Consider the following 24,679-nt stretch of genomic DNA (forward strand, 5'->3'; position numbering starts at 1 on the left):
AGGTGCGCGCGCACCTCCCCAAACCTCCCCAAACGTCGGCAGGTCTCCGTTCCTCCGCGCAGACCTGCCGACGTTTGGGGAGGTTTGGGCGCCTCCCCAAACCTCCCCAGGTCTCCGTTCCTCCGCGCAGACCTGCCGACGTTTGGGGAGGTTTGGGCGCCTCCCCAAACCTCCCCAAACGTCGGCAGGTCTCCATTCCTCCTGCCGACGTTTGGGGAGGTTTGGGCGCCTCCCCAAACCTCCCCAGGTCTCCGTTCCTCCGCGCAGACCTGCCGACGTTTGGGGAGATTTGGGCGCCTCCCCAAACCTCCCCAAACGTCGGCAGGTCTCCGTTCCTCCTGCCGACGTTTGGGGAGGTTTGGGCGCCTCCCCAAACCTCCCCAGGTCTCCGTTCCTCCGCGCAGACCTGCCGACGTTTGGGGAGGTTTGGGCGCCTCCCCAAACCTCCCCAGGTCTCCGTTCCTCCACGCAGACCTGCCGACGTTTGGGGAGGTTTGGGCGCCTCCCCAAACCTCCCCAGGTCTCCGTTCCTCCTGCCGACGTTTGGGGAAGTTTGGGCACCTCCCCAAACCTCCCCAGGTCTCCGTTCCTCCGCGCAGACCTGCCGACGTTTGGGGAGGTTTCGGCGCCTCCCCAAACGTCGGCAGGTCTCCGTTCCTCCGCACAGACCTGCCGACGTTTGGGGAGGTTTGGGCGCCTCCCCAAACCTCCCCAAACCTCCCCAGGTCTCCGTTCCTCCACGCAGACCTGCCGACGTTTGGGGAGGTTTGGGCGCCTCCCCAAACCTCCCCAAACGTCGGCAGGTCTCCGTTCCTCATGCCGACGTTTGGGTAGGTTTGGGCGCCTCCCCAAACCTCCCCAGGTCTCCGTTCCTCCGCGCAGACCTGCCGACTTTTGGGGAGGTTTGGGCGCCTCCCCAAACCTCCCCAAACGTCGGCAGGTCTCCGTTCCTCCTGCCGACGTTTGGGGAGGTTTGGGCGCCTCCCCAAACCTCCCCAGGTCTCCGTTCCTCCGCGCAGACCTGCCGACGTTTGGGGAGGTTTGGGCGCCTCCCCAAACCTCCCCAGGTCTCCGTTCCTCCGCGCAGACCTGCCGACGTTTGGGGAGGTTTGGGCGCCTCCCCAAACCTCCCCAGGTCTCCGTTCCTCCTGCCGACGTTTGGGGAGGTTTGGGCACCTCCCCAAACCTCCCCAGGTCTCCGTTCCTCCGCGCAGACCTGCCGACGTTTGGGGAGGTTTGGGCGCCTCCCCAAACGTCGGCAGGTCTGCGCGACGTTTGGGGAGGTGCCCAAACCTTCCCAAACGTCGGCAGGTCTGCGCGGAGGAACGGAGACCTGGGGAGGTTTGGGGAGGCGCCCAAACCTCCCCAAACGTCGGCAGGTCTGCGCGGAGGAACGGAGACCTGGGGAGGTTTGGGGAGGTGCCCAAACCTCCCCAAACGTCGGCAGGAGGAACGGAGACCTGGGGAGGTTTGGGGAGGCGCCCAAACCTCCCCAAACTTCGGCAGGTCTGTGCGGAGGAACGGAGACCTGGGGAGGTTTGGGGAGGCGCCCAAACCTCCCCAAATGTCGGCAGGAGGAACGGAGACCTGGGGAGGTTTGGGGAGGTGCCCAAACCTTCCCAAACGTCGGCAGGTCTGCGCGGAGGAACGGAGACCTGGGGAGGTTTGGGGAGGCGCCCAAACCTCCCCAAACGTCGGCAGGAGGAACGGAGACCTGCCGAGGTTTGGGGAGGCGCCCAAACCTCCCCAAACGTCGGCAGGTCTCCGTTCCTCCGCGCCCTGCCTGCCTGCTTCTTTCCGCTGCGGAAAGAAGCAGGCAGGCAGGGCGCGGAGGAACGGAGACCTGCCGTTTGGGGAGGTTTGGGGAGGTGCGCGCGCACCTCCCCAAACCTCCCCAAACTTCGGCAGGTCTCGGACGGCGGTGGCTTGGGAGAGGTGCGCGCGATCCCGGAAGCACCAAAGCCTCGGCCGCGCACAAGTCCTCGGTAAGTTTTTTTGTTGACTGGAGTATACGCCGAAGTGGAATTTTTCAGCCCAAAAAGTGGGCTGAAAAATTCGGCTTATACTCAAGTATATACGGTAATTTTTGTGAAAAATGACCGCAAACTCCAAAACAGAATGAAACTACTAAATACAACTTCTGTTTCCATCCAGAATATAAAATTGGAGGGGGGAAAAGAATTCTGTAGAAACGAAGGAGATTACAACAGCAAATTGATGTGATGACAATATTTTAATAAAAATAATTAAGGCATATATTTGGGTATCTCCACAAAGTCATCAGCAGTTGACCTTGATTTAACAGTATTTTTATCCTCTTTTAACACCTCTGTTATTATTTTTTTCTGAATGTACTTTGTCTTCTACTGGGGGTCAAATTCATTGAGAGGGAAGTTTTTGCACATATTCCCTATTCTGCTTTCTTAAATTTTAAGAAATGAAATCAATTTATTTCATTATTAGAATGAAAGTGCCACATAAAAGTAAATGATATAGCTTTGATTTAAGACTCTCTAAAGCAGAGGTCTCCAACCTTTTGGGCAGCAGGGACTGGTACTGTGGAGAGAGGTTTTACCATGGACCTGAGGGTGCATGGTTTTGTGTCCGAAAGATTGGCAGTTTGAGATTGAAGCACCATGAGACAGGGTGAGCTCCCATTCTTACCCCAGCTTCTGCCAGTCTAGCCTTTTGAAAGCATGCAAATGCAGGTAGATAGATAACTACCACTTCTGTGGGAAGGTAACAGCATTTAATACACCTCGACGTATAGTCATGCTGACCTTATACCATGGAAGCATCTTTTGCCAACACTGGCTCTCTCAGCTAGGAAAAGGAGATCTGCAACACCCCCTAGAGTTGGGCACAACTGGGCAGAGGAAATTATCTTTATTTTTTAGTTTTAAAAATTAAACTGAATTTAAACAGACAAAACACAATTTTCAACCCATAACACATTAGAAAGTGCACATCATGCCATATTTATGTAAGAAAAATATGCAATATGTAGTACCATTTCTGACTCTGGTATTTGTTATCCTGAATTTGGTTGGAATACTTGGAGTATGAAGTTTGAAGACGCGTACAGGAAAATGCAGTCTTCCAGGTAGTACAGCAGAAAGGCACTTTAGCCTTGGAATCCTATCATGCTGCTTTCATAAAAGGAGTGGGAGCCATTGCATTGACACAGCACAGGTTTAATGGGGATAAATATCAGCTTTAATTAATAAGCTTACCGTCATCCTGGGATCAGCTGCCAATTCTGAACAATTTTAAAGGTTAGTTCTTATGACACAGTGCAGTTAGAGGCTGCCTGCATTAGTTGGTTTTACTAAATCGACACTCAGTTAGAGAGCAGAAAATCTAATTCAAGCATAGATTTGTTAAATATGATTGAGAACATTATAGAATCCAGTATAGGTTTCAGATCTTTCCAGTATGATAACAATGGAATTATCCATATCATACTAATAAAAATATTTTCATATTTTGTTAATGATTGTTCCATTTACCTAAGGTGGGTAAAAGACCTTAAAGAGATGTATGATTAGTCCACTTACCAGTGAGTCTTTCTTCAGCAGACTATTCAGGATTAGAGTTATCATTTGGGGAGGGGAAAACTCCCCCATACACATTTGCTAAGTAATGTATTTTATTTCTAATATTTCCAAACCTTGAGAATTGTAACAGAATTCCTGATCAATTTATGTCCTGTTTTCAAAAGCTAAAAAGTGACTTTAGAACATAATTTCATTCATTTCACTGATGTTAGAAATAGTTCTCCTAGTCTTCAGATTGTTTTAACAATTATTACATGGCATTCTCGTTTTATGAACAGGATCCTAGTGTATTTTTAGCAAAAAAAAAAAAATAAGCCGTTGGTAATCAGCTTTTCACAAGATTTTTATAAATGAAAGGATTTATTACTATTGTCAGGACCCACCCCAATCCACGTCTTAGGAAAACAAAAACTCTTGGAGTCAGTTCTAGTCCAAAAGGAATCTTTACTAGGTCATGCTTGGTTGTGGGAATACAAGACAGGACTTAGTATTGTTTTACAAATTGAAATTTTATAAAGGGTACCCAGTTCAACCCCCCTTCCCTCAACCCCATTTGGTCAGCCCCCATCCTTCTACTTCGTGTGATCCCTTTCCTGGGGAAAAAAGGAACTTTGAATCTTTATGGTTATTGCCTTCTTCCTCTCCAAAATTAAAAGAAGACACAAGCCAGATGCCTTCTTCTCTAACCCTCCCTTTTGTTCCCCCCAGTTCAAAAGGTTCCCTTGGCCTTTGAAATAACCTAAGGCAGGCTGAATCCACATATGCTCCTCCTTCCTCGGGAGATGGCAGAATCCATAGGGGGGGGGATAATGTTTTAAATATACATTTATGAATGTGATATAAATGGATTCTGACAACTATTTTGAATTAATTTTGAATTAATTAATTGCCCATATCTAAAATGCAAAGTATAACAGCAGACAGTTTATCATATTTCTGCTATCATCTTTCAACTCTCCTGGCCAACACTGTGGTGGGTCATCTAAAGACTGAGCACTTGGACTTAGGAAAGTGTGAGTACAAGCAAGTTCCAAAGACTTCAGGTTCCAAAGACTTGCTTAGCTTTGGAGGATCTACTAACATCAGCTAGGTGGGCATGTTTGTCCTAGAAAGGTATTTAGGACTTACAGTCTTTGAGCTTTGCCCAAGGCAAATATTTTCTCTTCCCTTGTCCACATTCAGGACACACATACTGTACTGTACAACTTACACTTTTTCTTCAAGGAAATCTATATTTTAATTTTCATATTTTAATATTGTCTAGGCTTTTCATTAAACCAGAAATCTTATATAGTCTTTTGCCAATTACTAGTTTCAGATAATACAGTTTACTAGTTTCAAATAATAAACAAAAGTGGAGAAGTAAAAATAATTCATCTAAATGAGCTTTATTTTACTAAACCGTATGGTGCATTTTGTTCAAGTATGTGCCTTTCTTGTTAAGAAATGAACAAACCTGAGAGTCAGATGATCTTGATTCTCAAACACAATGAAGTAATCAAATAGATTAAAAATGGCCATCAACTACATTTGATCTCTATCTTTGAGCTTTCCGGTTTCCTAGCCCTTGTTAATTTAACCAAATGGAAGTTAAGCAACAGAATAGTACATGAAACTGAGAAACTGAGATTAAAGATATTTCACATAAAATCTCAACAGAATTTCTGGATATAATTGTAGAACAATGTATGGATGGGGAAATTGAAAAAGGGCTGAATTGCTCTTTTGCTTAAAGAATATATAATTAGCTTTAGAACAAAATTTGACTTAATAGTACAAGTGCTCAGCAGATTTGTTTTAGAATTAAATTTGCCAAAAGGTAATGGCTGTATTTTTCATATCACAGGAAACAAGGATTTGTTTTAACCACAACTTGTAGAACAAATTATGTAGAAGCCAGTCATGCTGATCAGTAAAGCATTCATGGCTTGCCATCAGTTCCTTCTTTTTAAATCAAAGACTAACCCTTTGTAAAAAATAACGGTTTCAAAGTGAGGTTTACTTTCCTAAAATAAGCTATTCTTTTTTTTAAAAATGATCAAGACAATCAGTTGAATATTGAAGTGTCGTATATTGTTTTACCTTTAAAGCAGAACTGTTGAAATAAAGTCAGTTTAAGTGAAATTTTCATTTAATTCATAAAACAAGTCCTCTAACACAACGCTTGCTAAAAAATCATGTGGGGGATTCATCCAAAAACTAATACATTATTAAAGTAATAAAACATTGAAATTTTGTCCAATCTGTCAACCATTTCTCATAACTATATAGGTAGCATCTAGTTGAAGTCTTATCCTTCTAAAAATGTTGCCCTCGGTTGGCATTTTTATTTGAAAGTAAATATTTATTAAAAGTTGTTCAGTTTATATTTTTATAAATGTCTGCCTTGCCCTTTCAAGCAACAATATTGTTCAAGCAACAGTATTTACAGTATTGTGAATGGGACATCCTTTGTTTTTAGAATATCCAGATTAACTTAAATTCTATACAATTAAATTCTTATTTGCTGTTTGAGAATTCATATAAAAATATATATATAAAGTGCCCATAAAAAGACTTTTGTAGTGAGTGGGTAAAGCTTTGAGTGGCTAGTTACTTTTGTTAAACTCTGAATGTTAGTTTTATTATGTGTTGTTCTTGGGCAGCAAGCCAATATCTGGATCCATCTTCTCATGTGGCATTATATAACTTAAAACTCTTAATTCTTGCAAAATCTGCAGATTCATTATCTTAACATCTTAATGCTGCTTAGAGACTGAGGAAGTAGTCTGGTACAGACACATATGCACTCTAATGCCGGTACTTTGTAGTTTTGCTGAAACCAATTCTATGTTTCCTGACAGCTGATAACATAATGACTGTTACAGAAAAATACCAAGTATAAGCTAAAATGGTAACCTTTGATCTAGCACATGAAGTCCTGGAGACTTCCTTGACAAACATACCAATCAAACAAGTTTGCCAGCTTGTACTCTACTGATTTTGTGCTATGTAGGTGTGCCATCTGTTACCCATAGGGCACTGTTGCTCACTTAATTCATTCACAAGTTCTACTTTAGGGCAGCCTTTTGCATGTCAATACGATTGAGGTAGTAATTCATTAAGCCTATTTATAATAGGTATTCAGTTAAGGAAAACTTATTTAAAGATAAGGCAACATGAAGACCATTATAGAAATGACATTATCTTAAGAATACTTGCATTTTTGCCCTATAATGTTTGTAATTTACTTTAAGGCTGTAGAGTGCAGTCTGTCTAAATTTTCCAATAAGAGTGTTACAATAGAACTTACTTAAACTCCAGTTAAGCTGGACAACCTAATAGAACTATTCATGCTTAAAGTGGAGAACATTCTAAAATGGGTTGCCAGGAATGTATCTCTGGCTTTTCAACTTTCCATTTAAAGGAATTCTGTAACTGACAATTCTAAAACTCTTTTAAGAAAATTGTAATTCTATAACTGGATCGGCTTTATAATATATCATTATCTCTCTTTTTTGCTATGTGTTTGTGCACATAGAGGGGAACAACTATATTTGTAAGCAGAGTATACTTACTACTTTTGGTGTTGACACTGCTATATCATCTGTAAAACGAATTTTTCCATCACGTATTTTCACCAGGTCTGTCTAGTTGGAACTGACTCCAAGAATGAACATGTAAAAATGCAGGAAAAGAGTAGATTTTGAAGAATGTTCTTAGACAGCCTTAAGATGATGTGCTAACATAGATAATGCCAGATGGTGAAATATGCTAATTGATGTCCAATCTGTTCTATCAGAAAATAGCCCTCCAGAAGTACAGAGGTCAAAAAAGATAGGCTGAAAGTGTGTCCAAATGCTGTCGTATAATTATCTTTCAGGCTCTAAAATACAGCTGATGAGAGCCTATTCTCACTGTTTCCTTACTATTTTGTGAATGTTCCATACTAGTCTATTAAAAGCACTTTTTAATTAGGGATTCAGCATTCATTTGAATGTAGTGTATTGCACTATTGATAGTTAATAGTGCACAAGGGCAGTTTAATAATAAATGGGAAAGCTGTCTCCACATTTTAGCTGGAGGTATGAAGAACTTTACCCTGGTCAAAGTCTGAAATCATGAGGCTAAAAAAAACCCTACCCGTTTGTTTCGACTCAGAAAATTTTCCCTTCATGATTTGGAATTTTAAGCAGTTTGTTTTTCTTACACTCTCCAGTTGAATGTATGGAGGTCAGAGGGAAAAAATAGACAGGACCAGCATCATGCTCCTTTCTCTGTCTCTTTTGAAGTTATCCAAGCATTCAGCTGAACTGAAGATGACCACAGTCCTGGTCAAACTGTGCATGTCATTATTATTTCTTTGTTTATATTTTGGTATCCAAAGAAAGAACCCTAAAAGATAAAGTAAATGTGCACCATCTGTGCTTCAAATTAGATATAATAGTGAAATTATTTTCTTTTATTTAGAAAAAGATACATTTTTAAATCCCCATTAAACTTAATATGATCTCCATCTCACAAAGGACAGGACAAAGTTTAGTGGATCATTTCTCCAGGATACATTTATTGCCCATCCCCATAGTGCATAACTAAACTCATAGCAGTTTTTTCATTTATTTTACTATTATATTCTGCTTTTTCTCTAAATTATCAAACTTGCTTGCATAGTAACTTTTATAACAACTGTTCTGTGTGAAGTAGATTGTGCTAATAGAACAGGGTTAGCTGAAAATTACCTAGTTTGCTCCATGGAAGATTTGGATTTTTACTTGGATCTCTCCACTCTCCTAAGTCTAATGTCTTGTGAATGTGTGTGCATACATCTGCATTCCAGAGGGCTAAGAACTAATTTATTTTAAAATTTCTGTTTAAATGCTGCCATCTCTATTTTTACATACGATCCTACTTCTCTGCAGAATGCATTCTTATCTTGAATAAGGTTATCAACCAACTGCAGGTTAAAATGCTTCAAGGTTAATTGTATTGTCGATAGCAATAATTATGCTGTTCTTGTGGATAAATAACTAAATAATGGAATCAATCCTGAATATCTAGATGTTTTTGGTTAGTTTGACTATCCTCAGTCAAAACCTTCATAAACTTTTCTACTTGCTTTGATAATTTGAAAAAATCTTGTTTTTTTTAAAAAAAATATATTGTCATATTCCAGTTAATTTAAAAAGTAATTCAAAGATTCATAATTTGCCAGGTTTCCCCCCCAAAATATTACCTTTCATTTCAGTTATTTCATTATATTCAGTTAGAGCAGTTCATGATTTTAGGATTAGATGCAGTCCCGAAAGGCCCAAAATGTTTACTTTTGATAAATAGAAACTGTGATTTCACTATTTTCAGGAAGCAAAAAAAATATCTTCATATGTTTAAAGAATCCTAATTTTTCCATTCAGTCATTAAAACTAAGCATCTAGTTGTAAATCCAGTCCCCATGCTTTCATGGTATTATTATATTTGCCAGTGCAATCTTGCCTATATTAAAAATACATTTTAAAGGGTAAAAATTGGTCACCTGAGACACAAAGATAATCTGAAACTTTTGCAATTATTCCAGAAAACATTGAGAAAATAATGGAGTTTACTGCAGTTTAAAGTACAGGGCAAATACAGAAATATTTTATTATTATTAAATTTATGTACCACCCATCTCACTGTTTGGGGAGACTCTAGGTGGCTAGCTTTATAAGTTATCAGAATAGATAAAAAATGCATTTTTACATTTTCTGTACCTGTTGCTGCACAGTTATTTATATTTAAACAAACACTACAGTTCTGGTATATGACTGACTTTGGCTATTTCTTATTACAAAAATAAAATCATATTATGTATGTTCCTTAAGTATCGATGACTCTTATGTGAAAATGCACAATTTGGTCCAGCAGGTTTGCGTGCTACAGCTCCTATCAGCCAAAGAATGTCGGTTGGCAGGAAGTAGGAGATATTCCTCCTATGCTTTAGCCCCTGCTTCTGGAACATTCTCCCTTCAGAGTTGAGGATGACCACAACTCTAAAGGCCTTTTGTAAGACCTTGAATATATATATGGCTTTGTCCCCATGCTTCGGCCACCAAGATTCTGTTTCCTGGCTATATTGACATATATGATTATTATTTTTCTCAGCTGCCATATATATTCAGTTGAGTACTATATTGTAACTGGTTAAATTGTTTTATTATTGTTTGCTGCCTAGAGTCACTTGTTTGAGATATGCGGCAATAGGCATTAAATAAATGAACAAATTAACTTTCAGCCTTGCAAGGTAGACCAGACAGCAAACATAATCAGATGAGCTAAAGCTACTTTTTATAAGTTTACATTAACAGAATTTTGCAAGTCTGAAAGAGCTTCTTTCAACTGCATTGTAAGATGTGATACCCGTGGAACGGGAGCTGGGTTGATGGGCTGCAATGGAACAGCAGTTTTCCAGTAAGAAGGGAACACATTCCAGAAAGGGGAGGCAGACGAGGCAACAGAGCCCATAGCTGTGTAGAAGATGAAAAGAGTAGGGATAGCCACTCCCTAAATCTCCCAAGTTATATCATTAGCTGGGTGTAGAGTAAGAGTTTGGTCTGGCAAGATTCTGTTTGCTATGTGTAAGCAAATAAAGAACTGAACTCTGGCTGAATTCTTCCACCTCATTCTAGGCCTTAGCCTGACATCAGTACCCTTTACAGCCTAAAAATTGAGGCAAGGTTTTGCCTCTCCTGACCTGCTGTCTTTTATCTGACAGTTCCCTTGGCTGCATCTCGTTGCCTGTCTTCCAAGGTAATTCATTCCCACATATCATTGCACTTTGTGGATGTGTGTGTTTCTCAAGTAAGTTGTCCAGGAAAAAATGTGTGCAGAAGAATCAGCCAAATTCGATAATGCAGGAAAGAAAAAGATAAAACATCTTTGCATTTGGATCCTAGGAATACAGAGAAACGCTTATGGTCAGTCTAGCCAGATGATATCAGCATTTACTGGCAACTTTTGGAAGGGAAAATGTTGAGTTGATGAATAGTTAGGTGACCTATGAAGGTACAAAGTGAAGGTTATGATAAACAAATCCAATGGGAAGGAAAAGATAGCCAAGAGTAGTGGTCTTCTCTTACTCTGCCCTTAGCATTAAGACTTTCTTGCTTATTATCAAGTATTGTCAGGTATGAATCAAATATTAAATCAGCTTGGAAAATACATATATACAGACTAATACAATACTTCTGTAACAAAATGAGATTATAAAATTGCAGTTGATAATACTTTCTTTTCGTTTTCGCACCAAATAATGGTTAATGAGTTGATTTTTTATATATATATATTTACAGGTCTTATTACAACAACTTCAAGAAAACTTGACCGAGAACAACAAGCAGAACATATATTAGAGGTAAATTATGCTGCTGTGTTCTTAGTACACTTCTAGACAAAGTAATTCTGCTTATTGGGGGGCCGGGGTATTTCTGCACAAAACAGCCTGCTAAATACTTCTGCCCTTCTGCTCTTTCCCCACCAATGCAACAAGAGTGTAATAAATGGGAGTCCAGACACTTCTAAGCCCTAGGTCTCCCTCTTCACTTCTTGGGAGGAAAATTTTGGGCTTAACCAGTCCCTATGTGACTGCTGAGAGGAAGGTGATAGTTTTTTTCATAAGACAGCTTTCCATCCCCAAGTCCCCAATTACATGCATTGCAGTCTTAATTATCTGTTTATCTGTTCATTCCTTTTGGCACACTTCAAGGTGCTCACCCAGCTAGAGTCAGTTTTGAGAGGTTGAACTTTAGAAATGGAAATCGGCTTCCGTTTCTTTCATGCAAACTGCCTGTCTGGGTATGATCTGCAGTATTTGCTTTCTATTATTATGCTTCACTGTGTCCATTTATAGTTGGAACAGGAGAGCCTGCCATTGCAGTGATCCCACTAAAACCTCTTGCAAATTCAATTACTCTTGTGAAACAGCAATACAACATTGAGCTGTTATTATATATTACATTAAACTAATGCATTGAGTGCCATTCTTTAGTCAATTGTTCTAGAGCCATGCCAATTTTGACAATTCGATGAAGGCTGCTCAGTAAGCTGTTTGCAGACTTGATCAGCAAGAGATTAATGTTGCAATTCATCAAATACATTTGGCTGCTTTCTTTTTCTTTTCTTTTTTTTTTCACAGTAGTTCTGCTTACAGTAAAAGCTGTACTGCTCTAGGAGCCAGAGGGAAATATTTGAGATTCACCAAAAACATAACAGGGATTGCAAAGAAAAAAGTACCGTATTTTTCGGACCATAAGACACACCTGACCATAAGACGCACCCAGTTTTTAGAGCAGGAAAACAAGAAAAAAAATATTCTGAACCAAATAGTACCAGTATACTAAAACAGGGCTTTTCAACCTTTTCATCCATTGTACCACTTTTAGGACAAGGCAATGTTACCCAGCAACGTGTCAAAAACTTAACGCCCCCCCCCTAAAAAAGGAAAAAAATGATAAAGTACAGGTAGTCCTCGACTTACAATGATTCACTTAGTGACCGTCCAAAGTTACGACACTGAAAAAAGTGACTTATGACCATTTTTCACACTTATGACCGTTGCAGCATCCCCAGGGTCATGTGATTTACATTCGGATGCTTGGCAATCAATTCATATTTATGATGGTCACATTGTTCCAGGGTCATGTAATCGCCTTTTGCAACCTTCTGACAAGCTAAGTTAGTGGGGAAACCAGATTCACTTAACAATCATGTTACTAATTTAATTTCTCTCCTTCTCTTTCTCTCCCTCTCTCCCCCTCCCTCTTTCTTTCTCCTCTCCTTCTTTCTCTCTTTCCCTTTCCTTCTTTCCCTATTTTTCTCTTTCCCTCTATTTCTCCCTCTTTCTCTCCGTTTCCCTCCCTTTCTTTCTCCTTCTCCCTCTCTATTTTTCTCTTTCCCTCTATTTCTCCCTCTTCCTCTATTTCCCTCCCTCTTTCTTTCTCCTTGTCTCTCTCTCCCTTTCTTTCTCTCCCTTTCTCTCTCTCCCTCTATTTCCCTCTCTTTCTCCTTCTCTCTCTCCCTCTTTCTCTCCCTCTCTTTTTTTCTTTCCCTCTATTTCTCCCTCTTCCTCTATTTACCTCCCTCTTTCTTTCTCCTTGTCTCTCTCTCCCTTTCTTTCTCTCCCTTTCTCTCTCTCCCTCTATTTCCTTCCCTTTCTTTCTGCTTCTCTCTCTCCCTCTTTCTCTCCCTCTCTATTTTTCTCTTTCCCTCTATTTCTCCCTCTTCCTCTGTTTCCCTCCCTCTTTCTTTCTCCTTCTCTCCCTCTTTCTCTCTATTTTTCTTTCTCTTTCTCCTTCCCTCTCTCCCTCCCTCCCTCTCCCATTGTCCCTTCCTTCTTTCCTTTCTTCCTTCCCTCCTTCTTTGTCCTTCCCTCTCCGCGTTAGAGCAGTACCTACGGAGGCAGCCCTGCGGCCCGGCTTTCTCTTGCAGAAGGCAGGCTGAAACGGAGCAAGGAATGCGAATCGGCCGATCTCGCGCTCCTGCATTCTCCTCCGCTCGGTTTCAGCTTTTCTTGCTACAAGAGAAAGCAGGCTGAAACGGAGCGAGGGAATCTCCCTTGCTTTGTTTCAGCCTGCTTTCTCTTGTAGCAAAGAGAAGCTGAAACCGAGCGGAGGAGAATGCAGGAGCGCGAGATCGGCCGATTTGCATTCCTTGCTCCGTTTCAGCCTGACTTCTGCAAGAGAAAGCCGGGCCGCAGGGAGATTGCAGGAGCCAATTGCTTTCACTTGCGGAGGTTGGGGCTGGCCATACGGATCACCTTCGGACCATAAGACGCACCCTTGTTTCCCCCCCCACTTTGGGGGAAAAAAGTGCGTCTTATGGTCCATAAAATACGGTATATTAAAATAAATGAATCTATTAAAGGGGTACATAATTTCACTTTAGAATTTTAAAGACAAAATTACACTTGCCATCCAGGGGCACTTTAAAATCTGTCAAAACATGTTAATTTATAGATGTTACTTATATAGCATTCCCCAGCCTGGAACTTTTCAGATGTATTTATTTAGATTTTATTGAATATCATGGCATTTCTGGGCGGTAGATAAAAATACACCAAACAATAAAATAATCCAATGATAAGAACAAAGAAAAGATGGGACAAGTCAGACAACAACCAGAGCAAGCCCACATTATCCAGAAGAGTGATGCTAAAGTTTAGTCTCATGGATATTGGACCATACTGGCTGGGAAATGAAGTCCAACACAAAGTGAAGATTGGGAAAGCTTGCAGTGTGTTTGGTGCTGAGCTTGGTTGTTTCCTTGCAAATATTTTGTTACCTGCATGTAGCTTTTAACAATTTTTTTTCTCCAATCCTGCTTCCTAAGTAATTGGAGGTGTCAGAAATGGAACTCATCTCTTGCATCTTCACTGAATCTTTTAAATCTATTTTTTTTCCTTATTTCCTTCTGCAACCACTGAAGTGAATTTAAAAAGAAAGAAAATAATGAAGTTGGTGATTATAAAGCAAATCGTTTCTCCTCTGTTAGATTAGAATAGAATAGAATAGAAATAGAAACAGAAACTTTATTGTCACTTTAAATGTACGCTAATCAGCGTATATTAAAATGATTTTTTGTTGCATTCAGCTCTTTAAAAAATACCATTATGCATATACCCACATACACACACATATATGACACAGACAAACATCACAGTGTAGTTCGAATATATACATATAGTATGGACATTCCTCTTGCATCATTCGATAATAAAATAAGATATGACATTAATGCCTGTCAGAAATAGGGAGATGGGAGAGCATGGAGGCACAAGCCGAGCGTTGCCCTCTCCACCACATGGTAGGGCTGGAGAGGGGAACCCAGCATTCATGCCGGATAAAGAGACGCAGCCTGGAACTGCTGGCAGATCCCCTTTTCGTAAGTTTGCTTACTCTGAATGCTTTCCTTTCCCCACACTTTTGCTTCCCTGCTGGCTCAATCTCTCTTTCTCTCTCTCCCTCACACACAAAAACTCGCCCTGCTTTCTCCCCCTTCTCGCCCTTTTCCTCCAGCTGCACCTGAACGGAGTGGGAGGAGGTTAAAAAAAAAGAAGGGGGAGGGAAGGGGAAGCTCCCCTTTTTTGTAACTGGGCTTCCTCCTCTTTCCTTCCTAGCTCTCTCTCTCTCTCTTTTCTCTCTCTCTCTCTTTCTCTCTCTCTCTCACACACACACACCCTTCCTGCTTTCTCCTCCTCACCCTTTCTCTCCAGCCACCACACGTTGCCGGCCACCAGCAGTTCCAAGCTGCAGGAGCTCTGCATGACTGCTGATTCCCCTCTCCGGCCCTACAATGTGGCAGAGAGGGTGAATGGGAGCCGGCTGATGCTCACATTGTGCCACTGTGCGCTCCCACCTCTGTGCCTTTCATTCCACAGGCTGTGCGTGCCCTGGGGCACTAGGCTTACAGAACGCCAAGGCCCAAGCAAGGAAAGGCACAGTGCAGCAAAACTGGACGAGGAGAGGCCCAGCAAAGCGGGGAATGGCTGGGTGTGACAGGCAAGGCTGGGAGGGGTGGGGCGGGCGGTGTGAGGCAAATGAGCTGCTGCAGCTGCTGCTGCAAACCACCAGCCCTCGAGCACTTGCCATTTCCTGTGTGTGCACTGGGAGGGCGCCCGGCCAAGCCATTTCCTGTGTTGGGGTGGGCCAGAGCTGGGGCAGTGGGGGCCGATCCCTTGACATTTGTGGGACAGCCCCAAATTTGGGCCTGGGCCCGGCACCTGCTGCTTTGTCAGAGAAGAGAAGTTCACAGCTCTGCCTACAGAGCCACCAAAGCAGCAGGTGAAGCACTGGAGGCTCAAGGAGGGAGGGCGCTGAAGTGGGCAGTCGGGCCATTGGCAAGAGCAGAAAGCGGCCTCGGAACAAGTGGGGGCAGGTAAGGACAGAAATCCTTGTTACCCCCAGAAACTGCCTTTCTTTCCTTACTTGATTCCCAGCCCCATGCCCCTTCTCCTTTGCGATCCGCCCCCACCGTGTGCAAGAAAAGAAAAGGAAATTTTTTGGGGGGAAAAATGGTCAGTCAATCAATTCCAACTTCATGACCTTTCAAGAGAAGTTGGAATTGATTGATTGACCTTTTTTCCCCAAAAAACTTCCTGTGTTTCCTTGCACATGGCAGTGGTGGCCGATTGCGAAGCAGCAATGGCACGGGGCTGGAATTCAGATAAGGAAAGAAAGGTAATTTCTGGGGGGAACCAGGATTTCTTTCCTTACGTGCCCCAATTGTTCTGAGGCCGGTTTCCACTCAGACGCGTTGCTCTTGCCAATGGCCCAACCACCCACTTCAGCACCCTTCCTCCCTGAGCCTCCATGCTCCATATGCAGCTTTGGTCGGCTTGCTGGCCCCCACCTCAACGCCCTGCCCACCGCTGCCTAGCACGGCCACCCCAGGGCTGCAGGGGCTGGCCTAGCATGGAAGGGCACATGCCCCACCCTCCCGCCACCATGCAGGGTAAGGTTGCCAGGCCCACCCCTGCCCAGATGCCCTCGCCTCCCCAAGTGTTTTTTACTAACCTGCCTTTTCAGCTGCATTGCGTTTCTCCATTCACTTCTCGGCCTTCGCCGCGTGTTTATGGGACTTATCAGTTAAAAAAAAAGTTCCATCAGACTTTCTAACTTCTTGCAAGATCTCGCGAGAAGTTGGAAAGTCTCATGGAACTTCTTTTTGTGTGGCTGTCCAGTCTCTTCTTAGAAACTTACAGTGTTGGAGCATTCACAACTTCTGGAGGCAGGTTGTTTCACTGATTAATTGTTCTAACTGTCAGAAAATTTCTCCTTACTTCTACATTGCTTCTCTCTTTGATTAGTTTACATCCATTACTTCTTGTCCTGCCTTCAGGAGCTTTGGAGAATAGGTTGACTCCTTCTTTGTGGCAAACCCCTGAAATATTGGAACATTGCTATCATGTCAGCCCTAGTCCTTCTCTTTGTTAAACTAGACATACCCAATTCCCGCAACCATTCCTTATATGTTTTAGCTTCCAATCCCCTAATCATCTTTTTTGCTCTTCTCTGTACTCTTTCTAGAGTCTCAACATCTTTTTTCCATCGTCGTGACCAAAACTGGATGCAGTATTCCAAGTGTGGCCTTACCAAGGCATTGTAAAGTGGTATTAATACTTTACGTGATCTTTATTCTATCCCTTTGTTAATGCAGCCTAACACTGTGTTGGCTTTTTGGCAGCTGCAGTATACTGCTGGCTCATATCTAAGTGATTGTCCACTAGGACTCCGAGATCCCTCTCACAGTTGCTACTATTGAGCAAGGTACCACCAATACTGTACCTGTACATTTGGTTTTTCTTGCCTAAATGTAGAACTTTACTTTTTTCACCATTGAATTTCATTTTGTTAGATAGCACCCAGTGTTCCAGTTTGTCCAGATCCTCCTATATCTTAAGCCTATCTTCCTGAGTGTTGGCTATTCCTGCCAGCTTGGTGTCATTTACAGATTCGATGAGTTCCCAAACTATCCCCTCATCCAAATCATTGATGAAGATGTTGAAGAGCACTGGGCCCAGAACAGCCCTGGGGCACCCCACTACACATTTTCCTCCATGTAGATGCAATTTCATTGAGGATCACATGCTGAGTACGGCCGGTCAGTCAGCTATAATTCCGTCTGATGATGATACTGTCTAACCCACATTTTATCAAGTAGTAGATTGTGGTGTACTTTATCAAATGCCTTGCTGAAGTCCAAGTAAATTATATCCATGGCATTCCTAGTCCAGTCCACTAATTTTGCCACCTGCGATAAGATTTGTCTGGCATGATCTGTTTTTGACAAACCCATATTGGCTTTTGCTAATATTGTTGCTTGATTAACTTTTCCAAGATCTTCCCAGGTATTTTTCTTTTTTGAAGATGGGAACTACATCAGCTCTTTTCCAGTCCTCTGGTAATTCGCCAATGCTCCAGGATCTTTGAAAGATATAGTTCAGTGCTTTTGAGATCACATCTGCCAGTTCCTTCAGAACCTTGAGGTGTAGTTCATCTGGTCCTGGTGATTTGAACTCATCTAAGGTGGACAGGTCCTCTCTTACCATTTTCTTGTGTATCTTAACTTGTGTTTCTAATCTGTTTTTTACAGTACTGTTTTTGATAAAGTAGGAATGTTTTTCCTTGAGTTCACTTATGACAGGACATAATAATAACGTGACTTTTTATTCTGCATAAGCTTGAGGGTTGAGAAAACAGAAATTACATGGAAAATTGTCTAGAGCAGTGTTCAAGGTTGATGTAGTGCTTTAACATAACATTTTGAAATAGCATCTCATGTACTTTTATAATAAACTTTGGCATTTTTACTATATCTTTTTGCAAATGATGAACTGTGGATTAGTTTATTTTCAGCTGTAGCGATCATTTTCTCTTCTCCTTGTCCTTTCTTCTGTTCTGTTGAATGACATAGAATCTTGTGAACGTGTGTGTGTGTGTGTGTGTGTGTGTAAGATATGAAATATAATAATATTGAGGCAAAAATTGTTATAAATTTGCATAAGGACTTAAAATGGGTAAGAATTTTGCAAGTTTGGTAATTACTGAGATTTTTAAAAATGGACTTCAGATTTAGGATCAGAATCTAACATTTAGGTGCCCTCTTGGTTGCCTCTATAATATCATTGCTGCATTGTTCACTGACTTCCATTTTCTTTCCAGGTGTAATTCATGATGTTGGTTATCTCAGTTAAAACTCTATATGGCATAGAGCCAGGTTATTTGCAAAATCACAGGTCCCTAATGTGTCCTCAGGCTCCATCAAGTCAGATAGGTGGTGCCTAGGCCAAGTGCTTTCCAAATAGCAGCAGCCCTATTGCATGAAATACAGTTCTCCATGAGATATGTCAGGCCTCCATCCTTCTAGATTGGTTTCCCCCAAGCTTTGGGATAGGGTGAATCTGATCCCCAATAATTCCAATTTTTTACATGTTCAGGTACATTGTATTAGAGACTCAGGAGTTATTTTCTGGAGGTTGATTTTTGTTCATTCTTTTGTGTTCTTGAACTGCTTAGAGATATGGCACATAAGATGGATGGCTGTATAAATAAATGAATCATTTTAAAAGTGTCTTTCTTCTTCCCTGTTTCTAGCTCCAGCACAGTGAAATGTAGCTTCTAGTCCTGATATCTGTTAAATAATATATTTTGAACCATACTTAATATTAGCACCATTTAAGGAAAGTATTAATTATTTTTTAAGTGTTTGCAGTAAAGTGAGTCATGTTTTCCATTTTGATAAATAGACAATTATGAATACTTCAGAGGTTGATCTAATCTAGGCTCATATTAGATATTGTTGGCAAAGATAGTCGTCACATTTTAATCTACTTTTCAAAATATTTAGACATTACAGCTGGAAACCATATTGAAAGTTCTACAGTAGGAAAATAGAGGGATAGTCACAGTCTGCTTTGATTTGTAACAAAGAAGAAACATTTACTGTTGTGAATTGTTTTGTTGTCCAATTAGGTAACTGTGACAGACAATGGTATACCAGCAGAATCAACCCTTACCCGGGTCATTGTGAAAATTTTAGATGAAAATGATAACCGACCTCAATTCTTGCAAAAATTTTATCAAATCAAACTGCCTGAACGTGAAAAACCAGAGAGAGAAAGAACAGCAAAAAAAGAACCAATCTACCGTGTGGTGGCTGCAGACAAAGATGAAGGTCCCAATGCAGAAATATCTTACAAAATTGAGGATGGCAATGAGCATGGGAAATTTTTTATTGATCCAATAACTGGTGTTGTCTCATCTAAGAAATACTCTGGAGCTGGAGAATATGACATTCTTACAGTAAGTTTGGATTTCAATTACATGTCCTTGTATGCTGTCAGTGCCTTTACATTTTTATGTAGTATTGTTATTACTGCCTATATGGAAAAGAGTATAAAATCCTGGAAAATCTTTAAATTGATAGCAACTCAAACTTATACTTTTTCAAAATATAAAAGAGATAGGTATTCTCTTTTTTTAAAAAAAATAATGAAATGTTTAAAAAGTTCATGTAATATTTTAGTAACCACCTGATTTTTTAAACAACATTCTCCTAGCTAAGATTCAGATCTTCATTGTGCAAATAATTACGCTAGCCTGCTTCTACATAGATAAATTCCCCATTTTATACATTTAAATATATTTATATACCTTTTATACATATCACATGGCTGCAGTTTATTCTAATGTAGCTGAAAATAAACCCTCTTAAAGTCAATAAATGTTTGAATATGTCAGAATAGGATTGTATTGAAAGTTCTCTTGCAGTTACAGAACTTCTGATTCTTGATATCTCTTAATTATGGTCTTGGCCATTTTAGCCCAGTATTTTCTGTGTTGTATATAATCTTACATACATTTAAAATTGCTAATATTGTTATATTCTTAGATAAAGGCTGTGGATAATGGCCGGCCACAAAAGTCATCAACAGCCCGTCTCCATATAGAATGGATCTCAAAACCCACTCCATCTTCTGAACCCATTTCTTTTGAAGAATCATTTTTTTCTTTCACGGTCATGGAAAGTGATCCAGTAGCTCACATGATTGGTGTAATAGGCGTAGAACCACTGGGTACTCCACTTTGGTTTGATATTACAGGTAAGAGTATTTTAGAATTTTTCATTGTGATTTCTTGATTAGATGATAGTTAACATCTCTTCATAAGGGACGCGGTGGCTCAGTGGGTTAGGACGCTGAGCTTGTCGATCAGAAGGTCGGCAGTTTGGCGGGTCGAATCCCGAGTGAGCGCCTGTTACTCGTCCCAGCTTCTGCCAACCTAGCAGTTCGAAAGCACGTAAAAATGCAAGTAGAAAAATAGGGACCACTCCGGTGGGAAGGTAACAGCGTTCCGTGCGCCTTTGGCGTCTAGTCATGCCGGCCACATGACCATGGAGATGTCCTCAGACAAGCGCTGGCTCTTCGGCTTTGAAACGGAGATGAGCACCGGCCCCTAGAGTCGGAAACGACTAGCACACATGTGCGGGGGAAACTTTACCTTTACCTTTACCTTTAACATCTCTTCAGTGTTGTAGCTACAAAATAAAAAATCTGGGAAGGATTTAATTAAGTATATGCTGTTAAAGAGAATGTGATGTTCATTTCAGTTTTTTCATAAATAATATTAGTAATCCAAAGTCATGTGTTCCAGTATGAAAAATAACTGTATTCTCTAATTTAATAGCTAGATTCAATTCAGTAAAAAAGGATAATTAGAGGCAGTATTTTGAATGCATTATTAAACAATCAGGGCTGATTTGACCATACCGGGGTAGGCAACCTTGGCTCTTTTATGACTCGTGGGCTTCAACTCTCAATTCCTGGACCATACCAGTCACAAAGATTATGGCTCCTTTCATCACAATGAACTCGTCACAACTCAGGTGTTCCGCTTTAATTTCTGAAGAGCTTTGTAAAAAGCTATTGTCTATCAATCTGGAAAAGGATGCAAAACTATTTCTAAAGCTCTGCACTCCAATGATTCCCAGTCAGACACAATGGATCTTGAAATGGAGAACAGCAAATAGTCTCAAGTATGGCCCATTCTCTGAATATCACTCAAAGAACACACTTCCTTTCCATCAATGTAACTATCAACCAGCAGACTTTCTTCAATGTATTTTGTTGCAATTTCAGTTTATTAAGCTGCACACCTGTACAAACAGAATGCATTCCACTCTGTTGTGGAAGTGTGTCATTTTTAAGTCCAAATACTTCTAATAGAGACATAATTCTAACATGGATGTTTTAGCCCAGTAGGAGGTTGAATACAAAGTATTCTAAGACCACCTAGTGATACAAAGTTCAATAGTAAAAAGAGAAAGTGGTGGGGAACATAGCAAGTTAATATGAAATTATGCCCATATTTTTTATCCAAGAATGGAAGGCATCTCAATGCTTCATTATTTCCATTTCGTGACTGTTGTCAGGAGGCAAACAAACTTCTATATCTATAGAGGGTTTTTTTCCTCTTGCCAAAGCTCTGAACAAACAAAGAACAAACACTGATTTCTAGTACTTGTTTATTAAGAGTAGAACAAGCCAGCACTCTGTGAGATCTAGTTATTATAGAAGAGCTAGTTGGAGTAATTGATCTATGTCTATCTGCTTGTTCCTAGCTAAATGGGAATTGTGAAAATTCCTATTTGCATGAAATACTGCTGTTGTTTAGATAATATAATGTACTGATTGGGATCCTGCAGTTACTGCAAGTTTCTTTTTTTTTTATTAAAGAGTTTTACAATATTTTACAATATATCCCCAAATCCCTCCCACCCCAACCCCCCCACTTCCCCCCCCCCACTTCCCAGAGCTAAATACAGGATTATAGTTACAACAATCATATTCTAAATAAAAATTTACACAATATACAATCAACCAAATTCGTACTGCGCTTTAACTCTCTCTTAGCATAACTACTAACAATAACAATATCCCACTAAATTCTACTCATAAGCTAAATGGAACTTTTTGGTCCCATGTTTGTTTTCAATATAATTTATCCATCTCCTCCAAACTGAAATATATCTCTCCTGTGAGTGATCCTTTAAATAAGCAGAAATCTTGGACATTTCTGCAAGATTAGAAACTTTAAACACCCATTCTTCTACCGTGGGCAGATTGTCCTTCTTCCAATATTGTCCCACCAGTAACCGTGCTGCCGTTATCATATTCAACATCAGATTAGTCTCTTTGACATCACAATTTACAACAATACCCAGTAAGAACAATTGCGGGGAAAACTTTATCTTCCTCTTAAAAATCTTTTGAATGTTCCACCAAATTTTAATCCAGAAGGCTTTTATGTTTCTACAAGTCCACCACATGTGGAAATAGGTAGCTTCTAAGCTACCACACCTCCAACACTTAGACTGCAGATTAGGATACATGTTGGACAACTTCTTGGGATCCAGATGCCATCTATAAAACATTTTGTAAAAATTTTCTCTTAAATTTTGAGCCTGGGTAAATTTAACATTTCTAACCCAAATTATCTCCCAGGTGTCCAACGAGATTGGTTCCTGAATATTTTGTGCCCACTTTACCATGCAATCTTTAACCAATTTCGTTTCCGAATCCAATTCAATTAAAGCATTATATATCCTCTTTATATGTGCACATTTTGAATCTCTAATTTGCTTTACTAAATTTTGATCTGTAATTGTGATACCAACCTTTTGATCTGACTTCCACCTAGCTTTCAATTGGGTATATTGAAACCAAGAGTAATTTATGTTTTCTTGTCTTAACTCCTCTGCTGATTTAAGTTGCCAATCATTCCCTTGCAATTTGAGTAGTTCCTTATAAGAAACCATATCCATACTCACTCCCATAGATACACCCTCTATCGCGTGTCCAGGAATTCCCCAAATCGGTATTTTATAATTTAACTTATTATAGTACTTTTTCCAGACACGCAGTAAAGCACTTCTAAGAATATGGGATTTAAAAGCCCTGTCTACCTTCTTATCATAAAGCAAGTATGCATGCCATCCATATACCAAATCCCATCCCTCAAGATGAAGTATTCTCTTGTTAGTTAAATTAAGCCAATCACTAACCCAGGTCAAAGCAGCCGCATCATAGTACAATTTCAAATTCGGCGCCTTGAGTCCCCCTCTTTCCCTGGCATCCTGTAAAATCTTGAATTTAACTCTTGGTTTTTTCCCCGCCCAGATAAATTTGTTAATACCCTTCTGCCATTGATCAAGGTTGGCATCCTTTTTCAGTATAGGTATCATCTGAAACAGAAAGAGGAACTTTGGTAGAACATTCATTTTAACAACTGCAATTCTTCCCAGTAGTGATAATTGTAATTTTTTCCAATTATTTAAGTCCCTTTGTACCTTCAACCATAGTGTTTCATAATTATTCTTATACAATTTTACATTTGAGGCTGCAATATGCACTCCTAGATATTTAACCTTCTTCACTATTTCAAAACCTGTTAAGTTAGATAACATATCCCTTTCACTCGTAGATAAATTCTTGGATAATATCTTAGTTTTATTACTGTTCACCTTAAACCCAGAAACCTTACCATACTGAGTTATAATTTCCATCAAGTCTACAACCGACTGTAGCGGTTGGGATACTGTCACAACCAAGTCATCAGCAAAAGCTCTCAGTCTATAATCATTCTGTTTTATTTTAATTCCCTTTATCAAAGAGGACTCTCGAATTTTAATTAGTAAAATCTCTAATGTTAAAACAAACAATAATGGTGATAGGGGGCAGCCCTGCCTTGTACCTTTTTCAATTCTAAAAGTCTCTGTTAGTCCCCCATTAACTATAATTTGTGCAGTTTGTTGTTGATATATAGCTTTAATAGCATGTAGAAAACCTTCTCCAAAATTCATCTCCTCAACAACTCTTAATAAAAACTGCCAATTCAATTGGTCAAAGGCTTTCTCTGCATCCAAAAATATCAGTGCTGCGGAGACTTGGTTGTTCTTATCCAAATATTCAAGCAAGTTAACAATTTGTCTTACATTATTTTTCATATACCTCCCAGATATAAATCCCGATTGGTCACTATGAATCATTTGTTTCAAAACTTGCATTAATCTATTAGCCAATACTTTAGCAAAGATCTTATAATCTGTATTTAAGAGCGATATAGGTCTATAATTTTTAGGTTGGGTAAGATCTTGATCCTCCTTTGGGATCAACGATACAAAAGCTGTCCTCCATGATGGAGGAACTGCGCCTCCAGTCTGAATTTCATTAAACAAAATCTTTAAGGGTTCAATCATTTCAGGCAGCAACTTTTTATAATAAATTGCTGTTAATCCATCTGTTCCTGGAGTTTTGCCCAATTTCAACTGTTTAATAGCTAAAGAAATTTCTTCTGGTGTAATTGGGCAATTCATCTCAAGTTGTTGTTCTTGTGAAAGTCTTGGGAAATGAGCTCCCTGTAGATACTTATCTATATCTAGAGCTTGTATATTCTCTTTAGAATATAATAGTTACTGCAAGTTTCTTGATTGTTACTGCCAGCATGAATCAAATTGATTGACATTTTCTGTATTTGCTTTATATTTTTCTCTCTTTTTGGCTGTATCAGGTGACAAAGTTGCTAGTGACGTTTTTTACATCTTTTCCATGGCTTGTA

At 40.2% G+C, this 24,679-nt stretch overlaps 1 protein-coding gene across 2 annotated transcripts in view; it reads left to right on the forward strand.

Annotated features, from left to right (window-relative positions):
• The window catches only part of FAT1 (FAT atypical cadherin 1), a 124,687-nt gene that overhangs the window by 53,636 nt on the left and 46,372 nt on the right, over nucleotides 1-24,679 (forward strand). For both annotated transcript variants that reach the window (XM_081333081.1, XM_081333082.1), the window contains exons 4-6: nucleotides 10,862-10,923; nucleotides 19,037-19,366; nucleotides 19,956-20,166. In XM_081333081.1, coding sequence (XP_081189207.1) covers nucleotides 10,862-10,923; nucleotides 19,037-19,366; nucleotides 19,956-20,166 — 603 coding nt within the window. The remainder of the gene's footprint in view (nucleotides 1-10,861; nucleotides 10,924-19,036; nucleotides 19,367-19,955; nucleotides 20,167-24,679) is intronic.

Source organism: Vipera berus (genome assembly GCF_964194415.1).
Source record: "Vipera berus genome assembly, chromosome: 7".
Taxonomy (NCBI): Eukaryota; Metazoa; Chordata; class Lepidosauria; order Squamata; family Viperidae; genus Vipera; species Vipera berus.